This window comes from Stegostoma tigrinum, chromosome 12 (assembly GCF_030684315.1).
Source record: "Stegostoma tigrinum isolate sSteTig4 chromosome 12, sSteTig4.hap1, whole genome shotgun sequence".
NCBI lineage: Eukaryota > Metazoa > Chordata > Chondrichthyes > Orectolobiformes > Stegostomatidae > Stegostoma > Stegostoma tigrinum.
In genome coordinates this window covers 15,215,524-15,232,167 of record NC_081365.1, presented here as the reverse complement: position 1 = coordinate 15,232,167, position 16,644 = coordinate 15,215,524, and the positions used below count along the sequence as shown (strand labels likewise).

At 40.5% G+C, this 16,644-nt stretch overlaps 2 protein-coding genes across 2 annotated transcripts in view; one reads left to right on the top strand and one right to left on the bottom strand.

Moving 5' to 3' along the window:
- zbtb21 (zinc finger and BTB domain containing 21) overlaps nt 1-2,745 on the bottom strand; it is a 63,820-nt gene extending 61,075 nt beyond the window's left edge. The window contains exon 1 of the mRNA XM_048540415.2: nt 2,598-2,745. Coding sequence (XP_048396372.1) covers nt 2,598-2,729 — 132 coding nt within the window. The 5' untranslated portion in view covers nt 2,730-2,745. The remainder of the gene's footprint in view (nt 1-2,597) is intronic.
- A 9,368-nt stretch (nt 2,746-12,113) lies between these two features.
- LOC125456817 (uncharacterized) overlaps nt 12,114-16,644 on the top strand; it is a 47,431-nt gene continuing 42,900 nt past the window's right edge. Inside the window, exon 1 of the mRNA XM_048540246.2 lies at nt 12,114-12,336. Coding sequence (XP_048396203.2) covers nt 12,138-12,336 — 199 coding nt within the window. The 5' untranslated portion in view covers nt 12,114-12,137. The remainder of the gene's footprint in view (nt 12,337-16,644) is intronic.

Genomic DNA, 16,644 nt, shown 5'->3' with positions numbered 1-16,644 from the left:
TGACTTGGTTGCTCCGTGGATACCGTCTGACCTACTGTGCTTTTCCAGCTCCATGTTAATTGATAGCAGGGATAGCAGAACTATCATGAAAAAAAGATTGACTTGAATGGCCCCGAATTTACTCCAGTCAAGGAGGACAGACATAAAACAAGGTGGGGGGGACATTTCCCTGCTTGGTGCATCTGGAAAACAGGGGACAGTCTCAGGATATGAGGTAGACCATTTAGGCCCAAGAATGAGGAAACATTTCTTCACTCAAAACAGTACTGAACCCTAAGGAAGTCTCCGCCATATAAGGCTGTAGAGGTCATGTCACTGAATGTACTCAAGGAAGGAAAGACCTTTTTTTAAGATAATAAAGATATCAAGGGGTATGAGGACAAGCAGGAATGTGACATTGTGATTGAGGATCAGCCACGATCATATTGAAATGGCAGGAAATATGAAATGGGTTACTCCAATGCATAGATGCTATTCATTTAACACCTCAGCCATTTATTCTACTTCCATGAATAAGTTCTCTTTTTGATTCCTCATCAGTCTACACCTCCTTTTACCATTCTTTTATAGATATTTTAAAACAACTAGATTTGACATGTTGTGGCACACATCTGGGGCAGACGAGACTTCTGGCCCAGAAGTAAGTACAGTAGCACTGCACAAGATTATGTCTTTAAAATTTTAGGATTCTATTTATGTAGGACTGTCTCTATTCATACGGCCTTTGCTTCTCTCTTTGTGTTTTGCTGTGAATCTTCTTTATTCAGCCTGGTTATCAATTGCATTTTCTACCTGATATAATTTATAAACGCTATTTTTTCTTCTTTATCTTTATCCTCATCTGTGTGTCATGCAGGGAGCTCTGGATTGGTTTGTCAGACCGTTCCCTTTCAAGGGAATATATCTTGACTGGAAACAACTCTTCTTACATCAGTCCACTGACAATATTCTACTGTACAAAACAATGCACATGATCTTTCCACTTACATTTTACACAGCAATTTCAAATTTCCATTTTAAAAACAGATCTAAACATGGTGGAAGAAAAACATTCTAGCATTTTTACCTAGCACCTTTCTGGAGTTTTTAGGTTTTACATCCATGACTAAACAAACTCTGGAGAAAGTCTAAAGCTGCCACTTTGTGTTTCACTGGATACTTCAGCGACAAACATCTAATATCAGATAATTAAAAACTATGATAAAAGCAAATTCTGTAAATCTGACACACAGAGAGCAAAGACAGCAGGAACTGCAGATGCTGGAGAATCTGAGATAACAAGGTGTACAGCTGGATGAACACAGCAGGCCAAGCAGCAGAGGGGCAGGAAGGCTGATGTTTTGGGCCAGGACCCTTCTTCAGAAAAACCTGTAGGGTGTAGGCTCGAAACGTCAGCCTTTCTGCTCCTCTGATGCTGCATGGCCTGCTGTGTTCATCTAGCTCTACACATTTGCACCCTGTGTTAACAATGCTGTTTGTTCCTCAATTCTCAAATAAAGGAAAAAAAGGTTCTCAATTGGAGCACCAGAGTGATATTGGGCTTAAAATGCAAACTCTGTTGCTCCTCTCTTCTGATTGCTAGATCCTGAATCATGAATTTCTCCTAAGATCTCAAACAAAATTGGGAGGGGCAACTTCAAAAATAAAGCAGATTGTCAAAAACAGAGGGGTTTGGAACATTCGGGAAAAATTGCCTCGTGACAGATTTTAAATTTAAAAGTAAGTACTTGTTGCGATGATGTTTGCAATCTCAAATGATCCCAATGATAAAAATGGGATTTGTTTTTTCAAAAAAAAGGTTTCTAAAACAAAACAAATAACTACGGACACTGGAGATTTGCAACAGGCAAAAACAAAAATTGCTGGAGAAACTCACCAGCTCTGGCAACATCTCTGATGAGAAAACATAATTAATGTTGAGTCCAGTAACTCATTCTCAGTTCTGCCAGACCTCCTGACCTGCTCCAGCAATTACTACTTATTCTTTATAAGATCATCTAAGGAACCAGATAAACAACAAATAATAAAAACACAAAAACAAAAGACTTGCAAATGCTGGAGGAGATCTGAAACAAATAAAAACAGACATTGCTGCCACACCTGATCAGTTTCTCCAGCAATTTCTGATCTCGTCTGTAACGAGAAAAAAAACAAACAGAAACTGAGACACACTTCCCAGCCCACGTGGGAGAGAATAAATGATTCATGCGCAGTGTCGACAAACACGTCCAGATACCCGGACCCGCCGCAAAAGGCGCCCGCTGCGCATGCGTCAGGCCGTCGTGGGACGGTAGCCAACCACACATGCGCATTGCCGGCAACCCGCCGTACTGATACCGTCCGGCGCATGCGTCAGGGGGACGGCGCGCGCATGCGCAGTGGACTTCGTGGAGCCGCAAACCAACCGCCGCCGCCGATGTGGGTGAGAGGGAGGGAATGCAAACCGCCTCGGAATTACGTCAGGAGCAGGCCGCATTTTTTTTTAAATTGTACAGCTATCCCTCTGTCCTCTCTCACACACAAACAACAGACAACCTTAAACTTCCGGTCCCTCGCATTTTTTGCACTGACGAAATCCATTCGCTGGTTTGACTCACCCAGTGATTGAGCGGCGCCTCAGCCTCTTTCTTTCTTTTCCTCAATCTGTGCCTGACCCAGCCCCGGGCTCGGGTGATGATTTTATTTGGTTTAGAATTTGGTGCCGCGCGCCGCCGATGCCGTGATTCCATCCATCTTGAATTTGACGTCATCCCACACTTGGGATGAGGTCACTCCATGGAGCGCTCGTCACGGACGTTGCTTCCTGATTGGCTAGACCTGCGGATGGGTGGGACATATTCGTCACATACGGTCCCGCCCGTCAATCATCGGCAACGGGCTTGCCCTCTGCTCTTAAAGGCAACCAATTCTCATTTTTGGTATTTCAAGTTTCTGATTTCCAGTGTTCACAGCAAATACGCATAGAAACATAAATAGCCAAGGCCAAGATAACAAAGTGTGAAGCTGGATGAACACAGCAGGCCAAGCAGCATCTCAGGAGCACAAAAGCATCTTGTCCTGTTTTGCCACTCAATAGGAACATATTTCTTTCAAATCAACTTGTGCTGACATGTAGGAACATTGGAACAAGTGTAGTCCATTCAGCTCCTTGAACCTGTTCCACCATTCAAAGAGATCCATAGATCAACTCCTTTGGCCCATGTACCTAAATATCTTATTATCTATTTAAAATGTACATAAATTAATTTTAAAGTGATCTAATACCCACTTCCATTTACAATGCACTTTGGAAACTTGAACCCACCCCTTCTGGTTCAAAGATAGGGATACTACCATTCATCTACAACTTCTTCAGGGATGTTATGACATGTGTTTGGAACAGGTTGGACCTGAACCCAAGCCTCTTGACTCACTTACCGCGGCACCATGAGAGTCTTCAGCAATCTCATCACAGTTGTCATCCAACTCAGTGGTTACTAAACCTGAAACATTCACTCAGTTTGTTTTTCTCTTTGTAGGTGGTGCCAGTCCAGAATTCCTCTAGCAATTCCTTTTTTTATTTGTTTCAGATCTCCAGCATCTGTAGTTCTTTCTTTTATTTCATTAATCTATTCCTGCTTTCACCCCATTCCCTTTGATCCCTTTGTGTTCAAAAGAACTACATTTAATTCCGTCTTGAAAATATTCAATATTTTGGCATCAACCACCTTATGTGGCAGAGAATTCCACAGTCTTACCACTCTATAATCAAAGACATTTTTTATCTCAGTCCTAAATGGTCTACCCCATATAGTTAGACCTGCCAAATAGTCAGTGCTTCCTGGAATGGACATTTGCAAGCTCCTTAGATTTGAAAGAATCATTCATGCGCTATGGGTGTCAACATCTGGGCCAACATTGTGGCCCTCGAGAAGATGATGATGAACTGCTTTCCAGCTCTGCTGCAGTCCATGTGCTGAAGTTAGATTCCAATGAGCTTGAGAGGAGACGCTATTCCTCCTGTAAGTTTCTTGGGATCACTCTCCAACCCAATCCATTCCTGTTGCAGGAGTGTGTGAATGCATCATGTCAGGACATGCTGGGGCCTGGCAATAATTTACCTATAGCCTGTCAAGGAACATCAAAGCTGTAAACAATAAAGTTGTAAACATTACTTTTTGAGTGAGGAAATACCTATAAATTGTGAGATCATACTCGGTTAGAAGTCAACAATAGGAGAGGAAAGTGGGATGCAAATTCTGAGAAGGAAAGGCTTAGTAGGAGAGAAGGAAAAATAAAAACATAAGAAATTGGGGCAGGAAGCAGGCCCTTGATCCAGTTCTGCCATTCAGAAGTTTATAATTGTGGCCTTAACTCCTTTTTCCCTTGATCCAGCTCTGCCATTCAAAAGTTTCTGATTGTGGCCAGAACTCAATTTTTCTGCCCGCTCCATTTCTCACACTTGCTCCACTCCATAATCCTTGACTCCTGAATTGATCGAAAATTTCAAAGAGAATGCCAAGACTTAAAATGTCTCTGATGTGAACATTTGCTCCGTATCTACCCTGTCAAGCCCCCTCAGTATGTTATTTGATTCAGTATGATCATCACTATTCTTCCAAACTCCACTAAGTACCAGTTGAGTCTGCTCCACCTATCTTCACCCTTCTCTGAAGTGTTTCCAATACAACTATATATGTTCTTAAATAAAGAGATTGGGAGACAATGCTCCAGGTGCAGTTTCACTAATAACCTGTACAGTTGTGTGTATACACATATTTGTGATAATAGGTTACAATTGGAAGGTTCGTAATGGTGAGAACTATAGTTGTTAACATTCCAACCTTTGTCAATTGGTACTGCATTTTGAGCACTTATGCTACATGCAGTTAAAGCTTTACAACAACTATAGAAGCATTACTGATTAACAAAAACAAAGTTTAATACATGTAATCCAATAACCTACCTGACAAGGCAACTATCCAATACCAGTAGCCTATCTATTGATGTCAAAACATATTTGATGAGTAACTTGTGCCTGCTGACATCACACTTAGCAAACTGGGATGATTTCATTACTTAAAGCTACCCTTTTTAAATTAATGAGACATTAAGTCCAAGTAGGCTTGTTATTTTGGGCAGTGAACTCAGAACTGGGATTGGAGAAGAACATTTACAAACCTTGAGCAAAGTTAGAGATAAGAGAATTTCCTCCACTCGCCAGAAACAAAGATAGTGGATATGTGGCAAAAATGCAGTTACTTTTGGGTCAGTTGATAATATTAGAAATAGAATTTGAGTCATAGCTGTTGAGAATGGCACTTGTATTTATAGAGGTATTAAGCAATCCATGTGGTTAAAGTGGAGTTAGGAAGAAAGAGAAGCTGAGGGAAGTGGTAAGATACAATGAGAGAAGTGAAATTGAATGGATTGTGGACCAAGACAGCTAAATGTTGGAGAACAACGTCATTGTTTTCTTTCCAGTATTTGTACTTTTAATAAAACAGACAAGTGTGCATGTAAGATCTGAAACAAACAAAAACAGAAATTGCTGGAGAAGCTCAGCAGGTCTGGAAGCATCTGTGAAGAGAAAACTGAGTTAACATTTAGAGGCCAGTGACCCTGCTTCAGAATTAGATTTATATTTTTAAGTTGGGGTTGCTGTCGAATCATGATTTGAGTCCTGATTGTTGACTTAGTCTTTAATCGTATTGAGTAACTGTTTGAATAACTCGTAAGTATTGTCGCCATATCAGAAGATAATAGAAATAAATCTTCCACTCGAGACATTGACAATAATTCTAGCCCTGCAATATCAGTATCCTGTCTGCCATTGGTTAGTAAAAAAGAACTAAAGATGGTATCAATGTGGACTTCACCAGCTTCAAAATCTCCCCTTCCCCCACTGCATCCCAAAACCAGCCAGGTTCGTCCCCTCCCCCCACTGCATCACACAAACAGCCCAGCTCTTCCCCTCCACCCACTGCATCCCAAAACCAGCCCAGCCTGTCTCTGCCTCCCTAACCTGTTCTTCCTCTCACCCATCCCTTCCTCCCACCCCAAGCCGCACCTCCATTTCCTACCTACTAACCCCATTCCACCTCCTTGACCTGTCCGTCTTCCCTGGACTGACCTATCCCCTCCCTACCTCCCCAACCTATACTCTCCTCTCCACCTATCTTCTTTTCTCTCCATCTTCGGTCCGCCTGCCCCTCTCTCCCTATTTATTCCAGAACCCTCACCCCATCCCCCTCTCTGATGAAGGGTCTAGGCCCGAAACGTCAGCTTTTGTGCTCCTGAGATGCTGCTTGGCCTGCTGTGTTCATCCAGCTTTGCACTTTATTATCTTGGATTCTCCAGCATCTGCAGTTCCCATTATCTCTAAAGATCACCCTGTTACTGCCAGCTATCTGTCTCCCTGCTTAATGCATCTTTTAAATATAAAGATACTTCTGTTTCAAAGGGTAAGGGTTAAACTTCCTGTTACTGATTTAGAATTAAAACATATGTTTCTACAAGTGTATTACCTGTTGATGTGCAACACATCAAAATGATGAGGAATGTGTACAGGGAAGATGGGGAGAAACTGTTCCGACTGCCAGAAGCATCAATCAGAGGACATCAAATGAAGATGATATGCCTGAGAGTGTAGGGGCAGCAGATTTAATCATGACGCTCAAAGGGAATTGTTTGTGGGTAAACATTCCAAAGGTATGGGAAACAAAATGTGTGGGTGCGAGTACCTGAGTTTCTTGTTGGGAATTGGCGCATGTATAACTGACTGAATGGCCTTATTCTGTGCAATAACCATGCTGTGATTCAATATTAACATCAGGCCGACAGAGCATTAATAAAGGTTCCAGGTTTTCTTAATACTATCCTTTCAGCAAGCCTTTCTGGTACTCCTGTCTAAATCTACCTGTCTCACTTTCTTAAATCCCACATATTTGCACAAGGATATGTTCGTCATCTCTCAATCTCCTATTTCGGCTCAATTCCCCCTTTCAAGCAGCATCGGTGCTAAGTCAACTGTTGTTTGTTATTTACATAAATGATTTGGAAGAGAATATAGGAAGCCTTAGTAAGTTTGTGAATGACACCAAAATTGGTAGTACAGTGGACAGTGAAGAAGATTATCTAAGAGTACACTGGGATCTTGATCAACTCGGCTATTACATAGTTAGTGATAGGGCCCTGGGGGTGTTGTGGAACAGAGAGACAATATCCTGATAAATTTCTTTGAAACCCTTTCCAGCTTAAAAATATTCTTCCTATAACAGGGTGACCAGAACTGGACATAGTAATCCAGAAGAGGTCTCACAAAAATCCTGTACAACTTCAATATAATGTCCCGACTCCCATACTCAGATGTCTGAGCAATGAGAGTAAATGTGCTAAATGCCTTATTAACCAGGCAATCTATATGTGACACAAACTTCAAAGAATTGTATACTTGAACTCCTAGGTCTCTCTGTTCAACACCACCACACAAGACCTTACATTTAATTGTGTAAGTCCTGCCCTTGTTAGTTTTAACAAATGAATTACCTCATATTTATCAAAGTTAAACTCCATATGCCACTCCCCGGATCAGTGACCCAATTGATCAAGATCATTTGTAACCTTAGATAGTTTTCCTCCCTATCCACTATACCACCAATTTTGGTGTCGTCCGCAAACTTACTAACCATGTCTTCTATATTCTCATCTAAATAATTTAGATAAATGACAAACAAAGTCGCCCCAGCACCAACCCCTGCCATTAAGCCAATTTTATAACCAATTTGCAAGCTCACTCTGAATCCCATGTGGATTAATCTATCATGTGAAACCTTGTAAAAGGCTTTACTAAATTCCAAGTAAACAACATATACAGTTCTGCCCTCGTCAATCTTCATGGTTACTTTCTCAAAACTCAACTTTGTGACACTCAGCTTCCCAAACTCAAAACCATGCTGACTCTCCTTATACATTCCCTGCCTCTCCAAATGCATGTAAGTCCTTTCTGTCAGAATCACCTCCAACAGCATACCCACTGCAAAATCAGACTCACACATTTGTTGTTCTCAATATTCTCCTTACATTCCTGCTTCAACAAATACACAACATTAGTTACTCTCCAGTAACTCACTACCTCATCCATAGTTGGACATTATACAAACATTTGTGCAAGGGGCCCCGCAATTTCCTCCTCAACTTCTGACAATGTCCTGGGATTCACTAGATCAGGTCCTGGAGATTTATCCACCTTTATATTTTCTAAGGCCTCCAGCACTTCCTCTTCTGTAATATGAGCTGTTTTCAAAATAACAATATTTATTTCCCTGAGTTCTCTAGCCTCCATTTCTTTCTTCACAGTAAAAACTGATACAAAATATTCATTTAAGATCTCTCCTGTCTCATGAGGTTCAACAAAAGACAAATTCCTTATCTTTTAGGGGCCCTACGCTCTCTCTTTCACTTGTTGCTTTCTTGCTCTTAATGTACTTGTAGTTTCTCTTTGGATTATCCTTAACTTGAATTGCCAAGGCTATCTCAGGATGAGACTGGAGGTTGCAAAGTTTTGTGAGCAAGTATGGAGGCTCTAAGAGGGTTGGAGAGAAATCGGGAAGACTGAGGTAGAGGAGAGTAGCCGGAACAGTTGCAAGGTGGGTGAAAGACAGTGACATCGAGAAGGTTAGCAGACTGAGGGAGGCTGTATGCAATGGAGGGGGTGTGGTAGACAGAGACACGGAGAGGGAAGTTACAATCAAAGGAGAACAGGCGCCATGAAAACCTGTACTTACTGCGGCAATGAATGATTTCAAATGAATGTTGTCAAAGCTGAACGAGAAGACTGAACCAATAGTCATGTCCCAATGTTCCACAAGCCATCACAAAATCTATAATTTGCCAATGAGAATACCAAGATGACTGAATTGTCCGGCTGATTGATACTCAGGACAAAAGCTATTGACACCAAGTTAACGGTGTAAGACATAGGAGCAGAAGTAGCATATTCAGCTGATCGAACCTACTCTGTCATTCAATGAGATCATGGCTAATCTGATAATACTTATCTCCACTATCCTGCTTTATCCCCCATAACCCTTTATTTCCTTACTGTTTAAAAATCTGCCTCAGCCTTGAATGTACTCAACAACACATCCTCAACATAACAAAGTGTGAAGCTGGATGAACACAGCAGGCCAAGCAGCATCTCAGGAGCACAAAAGCTGGCGTTTTGGGCCTAGACCCTCTCTGATGAAGGGTCTAGGCCCGAAACGTCAGCTTTTGTGCTCCTGAGATGCTGCTTGGCCTGCTGTGTTCATCCAGCTTCACACTTTGTTATCTTGGATTCTCCAGCATCTGCAGTTCCCATTATCACTAACACATCCTCAACAGTTGTCTCTGGTAATGAATTCCACAGATTCATTACTCTCTGACAGAAGAAGTTCCTCCTTATCTCTGATTTAAATGTGTGACGCTTTATTTTGAGTCTATGCCCTCTGGTCCTCGACTCCCTCATAAGTCAAAACAACCTTTCTGCATCTGCCTTGTCAAGTCCCTTAAGAATCTTGCACATTTCAATAAGGTCATGCCCATCATTAGCAGAAAATAACCATTTCTTGTTACACATTTAACGTGAACAAATGGCAGAGTAAAGGCAGGATAACTAATCTACTACTATGCAATTTCACTTTACGCTTTAAAAACTCCAAATGCACACGCACATTAATGACTAATACAGAAAAAATAGACAAGAAATAAACATCTGAACCAAAAATAGAAATTTCTAGAGAAACTCAGCAGGTATCGTAGCATCTGTGGAGAGAAAACAGTCTCGGTATTTGGGCCCAATGACTCTCTTCAGAAAATCCAAATTTGGCCTAAAATATTAGTTCTGCATTCTCTACACAGATGCTGCCAGATCTGCTTAGTTTCTCCAACAATGTCTGATTTATTTTGTTTCAGATTTCTAGCATTCACCATTCCTTGTTTTATATAGATCAAAAGTTCAGAACACACCTGTCGGTTAAATTGTCTCTCACGGTCCCTTTTCATTTTGTCAATGATGACATTCTATTGTTTACAGACCAATGGTTGTTCCTCACTTTGATAGTCGATTAAATGTCTTTCCTTGTTACATTATTTTTCTTTTAAGTTTTCTTAGTTTTCTTGTCTTTGCACTCATGCGGAGTGGAAGGCGAATAGACAGATGTTTTCTGCTTGTGTGCTCAGTATGCATGCTGCACCTTATACAGCTGGAGAAAACCCCACCTGGATTGATTTGAAGGCAGTTGACATGCAGTCTTCCCTTAACTCAAAATTCCTGGTGCCACTCCAGCTCTTTAACGTATCGATGTCACCGCTCCAACAGCACCATTGTCTTGCACAGCTAAAAATGTGCCATTTGTTATCTTACATCGACTGGTATTTAGCTATAAAGTCTGTCCAACTCCCATGCCAATTTACAGACAAAAAGGAAAGAAAAAAGAGCCTTGACAATGTGTTATGTCCAACAGTATGCAACATATGTTCAGGAGCTACTTTATGGAGAAAAATGCATTGGGTGCTGTTGTAATGACGACTGTCTTAGTTGTTGAATATGAAGTTGAGATTGATATCTGACATGCAGAAGAAAGGGGTAGTAACTGCCCAGTTAAGTTATTCGCAGTCTTGTGAATGGTGTAATGAAAATGCATTTGGTGTGACCCCAACAAACTAGAAGATGTGTTCATGGTGATCATTCCTTCTTTGTGTAGAAGTGCAGAAATTCACCAGAGTTCCTCAGAGAGCACCTTCCAAGCCCATGACCACTTTCAACTAGAAGGACAAGGGCAGAAGATACGCCACGACCCTCCAAGCTACTCGCCATGACTTGGAAATGTATCACTATTCCTTCACTGTCACTGCGTCAAAATCCTGGAATTCCCTGCCTAATGGCATTATGGGTCAACCTACAGCAGGAGGACTGCAGCAGTTCAAGAAGGCAGCTCACCACCACCTTCTCAAAGGTAACTAAGGACGAGCAATAAATGATGGCCAGCCAGTGACACCCACACTCCACAAATGAATAAACTATGTGCGTGTGTGTCAGTTACTTTGAAAAAGAAAATCTTTTGTTGCTAACCTAAGCTTGTTGTGTCAATTTAAATACTGTGGTCCTTTTGGAAATTAATGATTTTCTTGTGTGTTGTTATTTTAAGTTGAATTGATGGACGATGATCACTGAGGATTATGATGCATTCTTTTAATTTGGTTCTTTGTGAGTCCAAGTACCTCATACATCAACACTAACAGTGAAAGCCACGTTACTATGCAGCTGCATCACAAAATCAAGGAGTTATTGTTAATGTGAAAATGCCCTTGAAAATCAGAAGAAAACGCCTGAATATTAAGAAGTAGCCCTTGATGCCAACAGCACAGGTTCAATTTCTGTACTGGCTGAGGGTACAATGAAGGGCCCAGATTCTCAATCTTGTCCCTCACCTGAGGCATGGTAACCTTCAGGTTATACCACCACTAGTCATCCCTTTTTAATGAGAGAGCAGCCCTATAGCCCTCTCAGACTAAGATGACGACCTTTAATCAGAAATCTATCAACCTCTATGTACTTCCTCCGTCCTCTGGAATTAGAGAACAGAGATTTCCAAAGATTCACAGCTCTCGGAATAAAAAGGATCTATCCTCATCTCAGTCCTAAATGACATCCAGTTTATTTTAAAGTGTGTCCATTGGTTCTAGACTCCCAACCAGGAGTAACTTCTTATCTGTGTCTACACTGTCCATCCCTTGAAGTATTTTGTAAGTTTCAATGAGATCACCTCTCATTCTTTGAAACTGTAGTGAATACAAATTTTGCTTGTTCAACCTCTCTTTATAGAACAGTCTCTCCATCCAGGGAATAAGTCTGATGTGCCTTCATTGCACTCCCACTCTGGCAATAATATTTTCCCTGAGATGTGGAAAGCATCTTTGTGGTACCAGGATATCCATAAACAGTTCATAACCATCGTAAGGACTTTTGTCAAGTGTATCCACAGTTCTGATGTAGGGTACTAGATTAGTGCTCATTAGTTTTGGCTGAGACAGCTGTGGTCACAAACAGGAAGTGTCTCACAAGATTTTCTGTAATAAACAACAGTGACAAAAGAAAGCAGCAGATGGATTAGCTTATGCCACACTCTCACCACACTCTCACTGACTGTCACATTTTGCCAAATGCCTGGACTATGAGAGCAATCATCCTGTGCATCATTGTGACATTTGGTAGCACCGTGTGGAAAGTGCAACCTGGATTAGCACAAACTACTAAGGTTTCTATTGAAGCTGAGAACTGTACTGAGGGAAATGGAGAGCAATCATTGTTAGCAGGTAAACTCTGTTACTCAGATATTAGAGTTTTGTTACATTTGATAAAACCCAAGTTAGAATGAGCAACCTTGTTAGTCTGTACGCATAGTTTAAAATGGGCAACTGATAAACAGACTTTAATCTGAATTCACTTAATACAGTGCATTTTTGATTTCTTAAGTGTCAGGAGGATAGAATTGAACTGAATAAATAGGATAAGAATTAGAATTACATTTGCAAGCTGTACTGCGAATGAAATGTTTAGAAGATATGAAAAAAAACACAGAAAATGTTGGAGAAATTCAGCAGGTCTGTAGCATTGTGGAGAGAGACACAGTTAAAGTTCCAAACCCAGTATGATTTCTTCAGAACAGTATCAGAAATATGTATTGGCTTTAGTCACAGTGCTTGTAAATTTTGGAAATTCTAGGAACATTTTATGATAGTTGGGGTAGTCCTTTCTGCTTGAAGTAAAGGTTGTCTTAATCCAACTTTACCATTGCTGTTATCATTTATGACAGTGCCTTTTTACTTTTCAACTATTTACGAATTGTTCAAAGGCTCCTTGAATTCCCAGAGCTGCCTCACTCATCTGCTAACCCTCTTTGTGTTGTTACTTGATACTAGCTTTGGGATGAGATGATTATATGTTTATAAACCACAATAAAATTGTACATGCTCAGGCCACCATTACTAATAATGTTTGAATGTCCAAGGTTCAGAAAACGCACCTTTTTATTTTAAGAAAAAGAGCTAAGTGAAATTGGAGAAACTATAAATGATTTGTAGCGTGTGGAGTTTGTGCTGAGTTTTATTTTTGGAAAATATTAAGAAGAGTAACAATTTGAACAGGCTGGAGTATGGGTAGATGATTTTAACTGACATTCACAACTAAAGCAGTTTTATTATTTTTTGTTTGTTGAGATTTTACTTTTAACAAATAGCTGTAATTTTGTAACATAGCTGATTGGCTCAATCGTGGCCTCAACCTACGATGTGAGCAAGTCTTGATTCTGTTTTCTTGTTCTGTTTGTCACTGCATTTTATTTTCTTGTTATCTAAAGTTGTTTCCAAGCAACACAGTAAGATAGTGTACAAATCCCTGAAGTTGGCAATCAAGTGACCATCCACAAAGGGCCATAGATTTCTCTCCATTAGAGAGGATGACACAATTGATAATGCATATCTTGGTGGACATTCCACTGCCAGCTTGGGTAAAATAAGAAGACAGGCCTCCAAGAATAATCACAGGAGCCCATTCAGCCTAAACTAGACATCTGTGAAGCCTTATCTCAGAAATGAAGAGAAAACCATCTGATTTGCGGCTGATTGCATGCTTACAGAGACTCAGTCAGTAGAAGTTTTGCTTTCAAGTCTGGGAAGTTGCCAGTTCAAATCACACATGAGGACTCTGATGGAGTGCTGCCCTGTCCAAAGTGTTGTCTTTTGGATAAGATGTCAAACAACAGCCATTTGAACAGCATATAGAAAATCTGTTGGCCCTATTTGGAAGAGTAGAATTATTTGTCCTGGTCAATATTTATTCCTCATTAAAATATTTTTCAATGTTTACCACATAAATTGTTGCGATATTTCTTATGTTACAGCAGTAATTGTACTGAAAGAAGTTTGTTAGTTGTAAACACTTTGGCACAATCTGTAATCATGAAAGATACTATATAACTGCAAGTCATTTTGTTTGGTCTCCTGGGATCTCTAGATAAAAACACAGGCCAACTAGAGAAGGAACATTTGGGAAATTGAAGCAAGGGGAACTGAAGGAGGTGGTCTGGATCCAATATTTATCAAACTATTCCTTTCAATTAAATGCAGTCTATGAACTGAGATTGGAACAGACCTCGACTCTCTCGATAAGTTGTGAATAGTTGGTTTCCCCACTCTCAGTCTTCTATTGTAACAGGTGCCTTGAGGAAGAACAGGAGAGATTTTCTTTTGTCATTGATATTTTGCTGTTTGATGTTCAATTCCTTAACTAGAGTTTAGCATAAGAAAGGTAAGCATGGAATGAAAAAGAAACTGGTATTGAGGTGCATCAGCTGTGGATGATGTTTGACCTGCAGAACAACAGCTTCACATGACAGATAAAGCAATGTGTTTTCTTGGGTCCTAGGGAATAAGATGGAGTTGATACTGAAACAGTTCCAAAACACAGTGTGCCATATCATACTATGCTGTTTGCAGACTGTGTTCTCCAGTTCATCTTAATTTAAGATTGCTATTTTTCCCCTCTGATGAAGGGTCTAGGCCCGAAACGTCAGCTTTTGTGCTCCTGAGATGCTGCTTGGCCTGCTGTGTTCATCCAGCTCCACACTTTGTTATCTTGGATTCTCCAGCATCTGCAGTTCCCATTATCAATGGTAGATAATGAAATTTGAATTCAGAAAAAATTGTAGCTATCCTGGTGACAACCATATAACTACTGTCAATAATCAGTTCTTCATGGAAAGAAATTTGCCATCTTTCCCTGGTCTGGCCTATATGTGACTTCAGACCCAAAACAATATGTTTGATTCTTAACTGCCCTCTGAGAAATTTTGTTTGAGTAACAAACACTGGCCTAGCCAATGAAAGAATAAATAAATGGTGATTGTTCTTATGCAGTCAACTGGTTTGTGCTAGTATTAATTCAGAAGCAGCAAGAGGAGGTGAAGTAAGTCCACAAAGGCTGTTATCCCTTCACCAAATCACCCTGTTGATTGACACATGCATAATACAAGACACTGATCCAGCTGGCTCAGAGCTGGGTACTAAAGTGAGCAGAACCCTTGACACTTTTGTTCAGTTCTGTCAGCCAGGATTCCCTCAAACTTTATGAGATCCAATCAGGAAGAATTTGTATTTTTTTTATTCATTCATGGTGCGCTAGTTGGGCCAACATTTATTGCCCATCCGTAACTGGGTTTGAGAAGATGGTAGGGAACTGTTTTCTTGAACCATTGCAGTCCACAAGAGAGTGTTAGTCCATCCATAAAGTTTATAGGGGAGGCATTCCAGGATTTTGACCCGGCAACAGTGAAAGAACAGTGATATAGCTCCATATCAGGATGATGTGTAACTTGGAGAGGACCTCACAGGTGGAAGTATTCCCAGGTGTTTGCTGCCTTGAACTTCAAGGTGGTGGAGGTTGTGGATTTGGAAGGTGCTGTCAAATGATCCCTGTGACATGTGTGTGAAATTTCTCACTTAGAACGAATTACCTAGAAGCTCAGTCGTCATCATTATAGTGAGTTAAACTTCCAATTTCTTTCCCTGTTGGCTTTTAAAAGAAATTTCATTCACAGGAATTGGGCCTCATGAGCCAGGCCTGTTTTTGTTGCACATCCCGTGAGAAGATGATGGTGAGCAGTCTTTTTAAACTTCTAAGTTCCATGTTATCTAGGTACACCCACCATGCTCTTGAGGGAGGGCTGTGTTTAGAAGATATTTTTGAAGAAACTCAGTGAGTTACTGCCATGCAACTTGTAAATAGTATACATTACTACTGCTGTCCACCAGTCATGAAGGGTATCAATGTTTTGTTTAATAGCTAGGCTACCAGTCAAGCTGCAAACAAAAAAAATCTGGGGATGTTTGGAAGTTGAAACAAGATCAAAAATTACTGGAGAAACTCAACAGGTCTCACAGCATCTGTGGGAATAAAGCAGAGTTAAAGTTTTGCGTCTGGTGATTCTTCATAAAAACTCAGCATCCAGAGAAGGTTTATTAAGTGGTAATTAAATAGAGACGACTTCATTTCTATGGAAGGGCTGGGTCTGTTTTTAGAACAGAGAGGGATCAATGTCCTCAGAATTTTGAACGGTTTCCAGAGAGTAAACTAGGATAAATCTTTTTCACTGACAGGTGGGTCAGTAAGCAGAGGGCAGAAGTTTAAGATAATTGTCAGTAGATACTCAGGAATCTGTACCTAGCTTGAGGCGACTTGTAAACTTTATACTGCACTCATGTGAATATGTGTGACAAAAAACTAATTCGTTAGAACAACACAGGAGATGAGTTTTTTTTAATGCAGTGTTGTTGTGATCTAGGATCCATTTCCCAAAACGGCGGTTCAAGCTGATTAAAGTAGTAATTTACCAAAGTGAATTGGTGACGCTTGAAGAGGAAAATACTTGTGAGTACAGGTAAAATGTGGGGGATCTGTATAAGCTGAACAACTCTTAGGATAACCAGTGCAAGCTTGATGGAGAACTTGTGCTTTAAAATACTATGAGAAGGTATTAATTCGTGGCCTATGTATTTCAGGAAACTCAACACTTTAGTAAATGGAATTTACAGTATTTCATGGTGATATATTGTGAACTTTGTGCT